We start from the raw sequence: 8,770 nt of genomic DNA, 5'->3' as shown, positions 1-8,770 counted from the left end.
CCACTTTGAGTTATGATAATTACTATGTTAATTTATGAGATTATAGTAACTCCTTACTAAGTGGTTTAATATAACGTTATGGTAAATATTCCCATGTGTTATAGTAACCCAACTATCGTAAATATGTATTGACATTATGGTAAATTAGTATATAAAATTATAGTAAATGGAGGTGGCTACAGAATAACTTATTTTGTAGCCGGCTACTGAATAGCCTCTCCATATATATATATATATATATATATATATATATATATATATATATATATATCTCAAATTAGCAATTCCCAAATTTTAAAAGTTATAAAAACCAGCACAACACAAACGTACTGTATGTTTCAAACCACCAACGTCCAACGCCGCACTACACTAGTCACTAGGGATAAAAACGGATCGGATACGAACGGATATCACCGATATTACATTTATTTTCATATTTTTGTCTGGATTCGAATTCGAATACGGATATTATCAACTATGTCGGATAGGATATGATTGTATATCGACATCATAAATATGCGATTTGAGTATTCGGATACGGATACGATATCGAATATTGAATATCCAAACTCAGAAACGGGACAGATCTTAACCTCTCTAAACGAATTCCGTTTTAAATACGGTTGAAAAATACGCGTTTGCTCACGGGCTCGGAGCGAAGCGGACATCACTGCGCTGTGCGCTGCGCACTTCTTTTTCCTCGCAAGCCGCGAGCGCCGTCTGCCCCAACTCGACCATCTCACCATCCCACATTCCCACCCGTGCGCGTCGGCGGCGGGCGGCACTCAGAAGCAGCAGCGCGAGAACCCTAGCCTGTGCTCAGCCTCACCGGAGTGGCCGCAATGGCTGCGGGCGGCGATGCGTGAGGGCGTGCGGGTGCGGCATGGGGAAGGAGGAGGGCGAGGGGCTGCAGCAGCGGGAGCAGCCGACGCCGGCGGAGGGAGGGGCAGGGGGAAGCGGCGGAGGAGGAAGAGGAGGGCGGTGTAGCGGTGGGTGCTGCGGGGCCGTGCGGCCGCAATGCGCGGCCGCGCTGCTGCTCGGCGCCGCTGTGGCGCTCTCCGCGCTCTTCCTGCTGCCGCCCTTCGTGGGGCGCGGTGGCCGCGCGGCGGTGCGGGATCCGTACGCCGCGTTCGCAGGTCAGCCCGCATTGCGGGATCTCGCGCGCCTTGCTTCAATCTTCCGCCGTGATTTTAAAATCTCTTTCGTCGTACGGACTCCACGGTCAGTGACTTAGCGATTGACTTGCTTAGTTTTCAGCTCAATGGTTCTTGCAGATTGGCGAAGCTGCAAAGTTCGCTTCTTTAGATGGCAACTTGACCGAATTCGACGAATTTTTCAGTTGCGTTTCCTGTTTCCTTTCGGGAGCAACTTGGCCACTTCCCGTGCTCTTTTGTCACTTTCGTAGATACGCTGTTATTAGTTAGTGCGTGCCTGCTAGATTCTGGCTCAATATTTCAGCTTCCAACTCAAATGGATTCACGTGGTTCGATTCGGTGTGTGCTGTTAGATTAGGTGCAGTATAGCTGTTCAAGTGCTGTTCTTGATATATAGCTTACAGGGTAGGAAATACTTGGCCAACTTATGATTGTAGCTAGTGGATATCCCTGGATGCATGCTGTGTTTCCATATTCGCTTTTACCATGTTAGCATTTCCTCACATGGTGCTGTTTGGAGATTTTTGTGCGGATTGCCAGTTTGGGTTGGGGCACCCATTCTATTTTCAGGTGGTCTTAGTGGTGCTTCTGGTGTATGGCTTTCGGTTGGCTGTTGTGAACTAAAAGGAACTTCAAGGGTTTAACTGTTGTCAAACTGAATGATTAATTTTTCCGTGCGCTCAGAAGACGAAGAGAGGTAAGCGTGTGAAAGAAAAACAAAGGGGGAGGTTTATGCAAAATACAAACATAAACGATGGGGTATGGACCTCTAGTGAATCACTTAAAAATTTTAGGGACCAAAAAATGCAGTTTGAGAGTTGATAGACCTAATAGACCTAATAGACCTCTAATGCATTTTACTCTTTTTTTCCTCTACTAGAATTCCGTGGAGCAATTTTTTCTTGTGTGCTCGGAAAAAATAAATCAATTTCTTGGTCGGTGCCACTGATAGAAATAGTACTTTAAATTTTCTTTTGGATATGTTGGACTCACAAGATCCTGACAAAACTTGCCGCGCAATTCTTTGGCGAAAACTTCCAAAATAGAAAAGGTAACACTTCTATTGAATGGTGGTGTTAGAAGACCCGACAAAAATTGCCGAGATAGAGAACACAATACTTTGTTGAATGGTGATGTTTGAAGGCCCCGACAAAAAATGCCATGGTAGAGAACACAATACTTTGTTTAATGGTGATGTCAGAAGGTCTTGACAAAATTTGCCGCGATAGACAAGTCATTGCATGTGGAATTCTGATGTTAGAAGACACTGACAAGTACTTTCTTGATAGGGTAGCACAGCACTTCAAATGGTGATGTTACAAGTTGTTGAAAAAATGGTTTGTAAGAGAAAAATCGTATCCATCTGATAATCCGATGATGATAAGTGGCATGTACTCTTGGGAGTGACTAATGCTTAGAGGAGTATGAGTTCAGGGTGTAAGTATATGCAAATTCTACATAGAACTGCCTTATGAAAGTAAATTACCAGTTTCAGAAACACCTTCTGTATTAGATTGTCCCTGCAGTTTATAACTATTGAACCCAAGACCCAGGGTCAACAAACAACAGGGTCCTTACTCTTATTTGTGATATTGGATGTTGTATGAGTAGGGCCCTGTTTGGATCCCAGGGCTAAAAATTAACCCATCTTGTGATAACATAGGCTAATTGTTAACCACCAACATTAGCTCTTATTAGCCGAAAATTGGCCCATGTTTAACCCTCCTATTTGGCATCTAAAAATAGAGGCTAATTGTTAGCTTCCTGGATCCAAACAGACCCTAGGGATGCAAATGAGTGTACCCAATGGGTAGTTATGGGGCACCATAGATGATTTGTATCCCATTTTCTTGCTTTGAAGTCTGGATTGGTTCATCTGGATGAATTTATGTTGAACCAATGATCCAGAGAAATCAAAACCTGCTTCCCTATGTATGGGACCCATCAAAATCGTTTTGATCATAAAATAGGAAAGCTGATATTTACTATTTTATTACATGTTTATTTTTCCGATAAAGGGAGATTTATTAAAACTCAAAGAATATTACATCAAGGTAATACAACATTCTTGAGAATCCTTCTTGCTTCTGCACGGCAAGATGCACATCGCCTACATTAAGTCACACCGACAAACTATTAACTATCAATCACACATAGGGTGGTGGTTTTGATGCTTGGCTTGGATGACCACTAACAATCATCAATGTCGACAAGACTTCAATCTTCCGCGTGTATACAAAGCTATGAATTGTTTTCAAGCATTTATTAGTTTCATGGTGCAAGATACCATTCTAGTTTCACCTTTAGTGTGGGCTGCACCTGTGATAAACAGACAAGAACATACCTAGTGCTCCCAGAGGTTCATGCACTCATGCGATCCTGATGCACAATTGCATCTCTAAAAAAAATCCAACCAAAATTTTATAACATTGTGATGATGTGCATCATTCCTCTGCAAAAGTTGAAATTGAAACTCAACCTACACACCTAGTGACAAAAAAAGATAAAACAGTTGTGAATAGTAATGGGCAACCGTTACTCTTCTTATAAGCAATCTATTATTATTTAGATGTTGAATTCACATTTTTGTTATTCGATGTATACATTGAGTTTTGATTTAAAATTTTGCAAATGCTTAGATGCACATTGTGCCAACATCATAACATTTTTGTTATGCATTTTTAGAGGTTCAACCGTGCATCAGGGCCACACGAGTGTCTAATCCACAGAGAGAACTATCTCTATTCTCAAATATAACTTCTAAAATTAGATCCATATAGATACCAGATGTACCTGTCTGAAGAACACGTATCTTGTAGCTTCATCAGTTGACAAATGATAGCATTTTTTCGCTGTTGAAGTCATGCTCTTTTTGCAGCTGATATTGTGGCAAGCTTTATGCTACAGAAGACAGTTTCTGAGTTGAGTGAAAGTACATCTAAGCTTGAATTCAACATCTATGAGGAAGTTAGCATTCCTAATTCAACTGTAAGGCACAATGATGTACACTATTTATATTCTTCTTGTCACACAGTGTGTCCAATTTTCTATGATGTTGATCCCCCAATTATTGTAGAGGTGACCATAAATTTTCTACAACCATTAGGCGCATCGAACTGGACTTATGTGATCTTCGCCATTGTACCTTATCCAGTACACTCAACTATATCACCAACTTGGTTGAGCATTCTTAGATCTTCTTTTATGTCCTTGGTTGTGGAGCAGTCGACACTCCACCTGACAGAGTCTCTATTTGGGACCTCTTCAAATTTTGAGGTGTTTAAGTTCCCTGGAGGAATTACCATTATCCCTCCACAGGCTGCATTTCTTCTTCAGAAACCCTATGCATCTTTCAACTTCACTCTGAACTTCCCAATCTACAAAGTACAGGAGAAAATAAATGAGTTGAAAGACCCAATGAAGTCTGGACTACGTCTCAATCCCTATGAGGTTAGTGTCTGTTAAGTTAAATTTTTTGTTTTAGCATTTTTACTATTATCACGGTTATCTCAATAATATATTATGGGTATTGTATGTCTTTTTTGCCACCAAAATTGTTATAGGACTGTATCTTAATGGTTTCAATGCTTGCTTCTTGTTACATGTTTTTATTGGATTCCTGATCTTAAGTGAACCATACAATCAATTTCATGACCTGATGGGCATGCAATTGTCATAAGCAAGCATGCATGTTCCTTGTACTTATGAGTAACTGGGCATTGATGGAGTACAATTTATCTCATTTTGTCCTATCGTGAATCAGGTGTGCCCTTGATAATATAAACCACCTATCGTGAATTGGGTGTGCCCTTGATAATATAAACCACTGCGAATTTGTGGTCTAAGTGGGAGCACTTGTGCATATATAAAATCACAGGAGAACATGCAAGCATAGATTATATGGACTGCAAGATGGTTGTCTAACTTTGTACTCCTGCAATAATGAGTGTGCTAGGTTAAATACAAAGAATGGGTGCCAATAATTATTATCGTATAATTGCTGGATAGGATGCTTTTGTGCTGCGTATCCATATAGCCACCACTTTGCTGGTGACTGAACTGATACTGGTAGCCATTTAAAAAAGGAATCCTCAAACACTTTAAAAAAGAACAATGAAATAAGATATTGCTATATGTATTACAACGCATTGCACAGGCGAGGATAAGGCTTGCCACTGACACCCTTCCCCAGACCTTGCACAGAGCGGGAGCTCTCTGCACTGGGTACGTCCTTTTTTTCATATGTATTACAACTTACAAGGTGGTGGTGTAGTGCATTAGTGAGAACAATGAAATAAGATCATTGTTCTTTATTTGGTTTTCACATCCACTACTTGCCTTAAGACTAATCAGTAATGACTCTTATTTGTTGTACATTACAAAATTTGGGATGGTTCTACAAAGCCATACCAGGGCAATGTCTCTATTAGATTTTGTTCATATTTACTCAACTGAGTAGTCCTTTCCTGTACTTTGCAGAACCTCTACATCAAAATGACGAATTCAAAAGGTTCAACAGTTGCTCCTCCAACAATTGTTCAGGCCTCCATTGTTCTTGAAGTTGGGAATAACCAGCCATCCCTTCCAAGGATGAAGCAGTTGGCCCAAACAATTGCTAATTCGTCGTCAGGAAACTAGGGACTGAATCACACTGTGTTTGGTAGAGTAAAACAGATAAGCCTTTCGTCTTATCTTAGACATTCCTTGCACAGCGAGTGTGGGGGTACGACCCCGGATATTCACGGCAGACTACATGGGCTGCGCTGTCAGGGGCGGTCTAGCCCACAAGATGAAGACCTACGGTGCACGGCACTGCTCGGCGTGTACCGTAAGGCATCAAGAGCGATATCCTAAAGATACTATGAGATCTGTTAGGATACGTTCGATTCCATGATTCCTGTAATCTGTTATTATTTTTCGGTTATTTCTTAGATCCAACCGACTTGTAACTCTGCCCCTCAGGCTATATAAGGCGGGCAGAGACCCCCTCAAAACACACGTAATATCATACGATAGCCAATACAAATCAACAGACCATAGGAGTAGTGTATTATGTCGTGCTGACGGTCCGAATCTGTCAAACTCTTGTGTCTCTGTTGCCTTTTTGTTCTTAATTACGCGCACCACTGTTGATCAATCTACCTTTGTGGGATACCCATTGGAGGACTGCCGAGCATCTTTTGTCGATAGTTGGCATGCTAGGTAGGGGTGTGCGTGATGTTTCTATGACGAACAAGATGATACGTTTTGCAGGCTCTTTGTCCTCTCCAAAGCTCGGTCAGATCTTTACGGTTGGATCGATCTCCTGAGTCATCAATGCTGATGGAGATGAAGAGATCATCGAGCCGGTGCAGATCGATTCTGCGCCGACCACACCAGCACCTACAACGGCAGATCCGATCTTGGAACCGCTTTCGAGGTTGTCTTCACCAACAACTTGCTGTCTGCTCCCCCGATACACGAGGAAGCAGAGCGACGACGATGATCTGATCGCATCCATCGATCAGGTTGGCCAGAAACTCGCTGACTTCCTCTCCATCGCGGAATCAGCTCTGACCACTCTGTTCAGCGCCGATCACCCTCCGATCCCGATTTATCGGAGGCTGATTAGAAAACTTTAGGGGTTATGGCCGTCATCCATCAAGATGCCCTAAGGGGCAAATTCGTCGACCAGGTGGGAGATATCTATCCTCTCGTTGACTCGATAGCCGACCAGATCTCGCCAACTGTCAATATGCTGCAAATTGGCCGACACCCCAAAGCATCCCTCCACACCATCCTGGAGGAAAATCCAGACTCTGAGTCTCAGGGCTCTACAGAGACGGTTGCCGAAACCGCCGCCGTCCAACCTCCTTTCCCACCCTTCCGAGGAGGCGGGATTTTTAATGTTAGCGTTGACAGCCCACCACGGGATGGAGAAACTGACGAGGACCGCGTAGCTCATGTCAATAGAAACACCAACCGTGTGTAGCGCCGAGCGAATGAAGCCGCCATTGTGCTAGCCGAGGCTGCTCGCAGCGGAGAACAGCTCGACTCGCAAGGGAGGCCACGCTCGCTCTGCCGCAACCTCGATGACGAATTCATCTGTGTCGATGGCCACGATGTCTACAAGACCCCAAGTGCCAACTTGGCCATGACTGCTAATGAGCTCGCTCGGCTCGAGCAAACGCTAGAGGTCGCTAAGGTCGTCGTAATGCTCAAAGCCGCGCACTGTCAGGTCAACGAGATCTGCTAGGATCAAGGACCTTCCTACTCGACAAGCTCAAATCGCCGATCCGCCGCACTAAGATCCAATCGCCGCTCCTGCAGAAGCCATTTCGCCGATCAACATCGCGATGATGGACAACCCCTCCAGGAGGGAGCTAGGGGGAACCGCATCAACTACCCTCGCCAACACAACTAGGAAGTCGATCAAGACGTCCGAGCACACATCAACAACCTCTGGGATGCACGACGTCATATCGATGGGCGCCGCTTCTCTCGCCACGAAGAGGAAGTACGCCGGCGTCAAGAATACGAGCAAGAGTTCGGTAATCCGGATGCAACCCTCCAGCCACTTAACGCCGGCAATGCTGCAGATCCTGATGGTGATGATCTCGAAGGGCCTCGAGCATTCACGAGAGCACTCCGAACACTCTAGTGGCCCTGTGGTTCCAAAATCACTGGGGTCGAGCCCTACGAGGGGTGGATGAACCCCACACAGTGGCTACAGGCTTATGCCACCGCTGTGCGCGCCGTCGAGGGAGATACCAGTGTCATGGCGAACTATCTTCCCATCATGCTTACGCCAACCATGATGAACTGGCTCATGAGCCTTGCCCCAGATTCCATCGGATCTTGGGAGCAGTTGAAGAAAGTCTTCACCAACAACTATATGGCTACATGTACTCAGGCGGACACCAAGCACGATCTGAATCGCATCTATCCGAAATCATCCGAGCTCCTCCGTAGCTACATTAGACGTCTTTTCGAGATGAGGAATTCTATTCCTAATATCACGAAAGCGAAAGTCATCACCGCCTTTGTCTGAGGACTCCATCACCGTGACCTCCACTCCAAATTCAATCGTAAGCCGCCAAAGGGGATTGGCGAGATGATCATGACTGTCGATCAGTACGCCGACGCTGAAGAGGCCGAAGTTTGCTTCAACGAGGATGCGGGCACTCACCGCCCAACCCACCACAGCGACGAGCGCCCTGACAAACGACGCCACGGTGACCGCCGCTACGACAATCGCGGCCATCATCAGGACAGTGGTCGCGATTGGCCAGAAGGGTCCAAAGCTGGTCAGTATCGCCGTCATCGACCAGACAACATCGTTGCCACCATTGATGAACCCTGCGCCAAGCATAACTATGATGAGCAGTACAAGAAGATCCTCGAAGGATTGTGCCCCTCCACAAGAACAGCAAGCACAAGATGAAGGGCTGCCTTGGCTTGGCTAAGGATTGCCAGACCAAAAAGAAGGATGACGACAACGACGACGGAGCCAAAGGTCGCCGACCACCTAGGGACAACAACAACGCCTTCCAGGATCACAACAAAGTGGTCGCCACTATCTTCGGGGGCCTCGTCGCTACTGAGAGCAGAAGAGATCGAAAGCTCACCGCCCGCCG

General features: G+C 45.0%; 1 protein-coding gene across 3 annotated transcripts; it reads left to right on the top strand.

The window, feature by feature from the left end:
- The first annotated feature begins 748 nt into the window (after positions 1 to 748).
- On the top strand, positions 749 to 6,242 carry LOC136513761 (uncharacterized). 3 transcript variants are annotated; one of them, XM_066507731.1, is made up of 3 exons: positions 749 to 1,136; positions 4,033 to 4,604; positions 5,634 to 6,242. In XM_066507731.1, the coding sequence occupies exons 1-3, from the start codon at positions 884 to 886 to the stop codon at positions 5,790 to 5,792; spliced, it is 984 nt and encodes a 327-aa protein (XP_066363828.1). In that variant the 5' UTR covers positions 749 to 883; the 3' UTR covers positions 5,793 to 6,242. The 3 variants fall into 3 exon arrangements, with proteins under 3 accessions (XP_066363828.1, XP_066363829.1, XP_066363830.1); XM_066507732.1 differs by lacking the exon at positions 5,634 to 6,242 and having other exon boundaries at positions 4,033 to 4,142; positions 4,261 to 4,431; XM_066507733.1 differs by lacking the exon at positions 5,634 to 6,242 and having other exon boundaries at positions 4,033 to 4,142; positions 4,231 to 4,333.
- The last annotated feature ends 2,528 nt before the right edge of the window (positions 6,243 to 8,770 follow it).

Source organism: Miscanthus floridulus, chromosome 16, assembly GCF_019320115.1.
Source record: "Miscanthus floridulus cultivar M001 chromosome 16, ASM1932011v1, whole genome shotgun sequence".
NCBI lineage: Eukaryota > Viridiplantae > Streptophyta > Magnoliopsida > Poales > Poaceae > Miscanthus > Miscanthus floridulus.
Note: the sequence above shows the minus strand (reverse complement) of the source record. Positions and strands in the feature narration are given on the sequence as shown.

Excerpts from the sequence above, each read along its gene's own strand:
- LOC136513761 (XM_066507731.1), top strand. The coding sequence starts at position 884 with ATGGGGAAGGAGGAGGGCGAGGGGCTGCAGCAGCGGGAGCAGCCGACG. Across the intron at positions 1,137-4,032 it reads TCCGTACGCCGCGTTCGCAG|CTGATATTGTGGCAAGCTTT; the intron begins GTCAGCCCGCAT and ends CTCTTTTTGCAG. Across the intron at positions 4,605-5,633 it reads TACGTCTCAATCCCTATGAG|AACCTCTACATCAAAATGAC; the intron begins GTTAGTGTCTGT and ends TGTACTTTGCAG.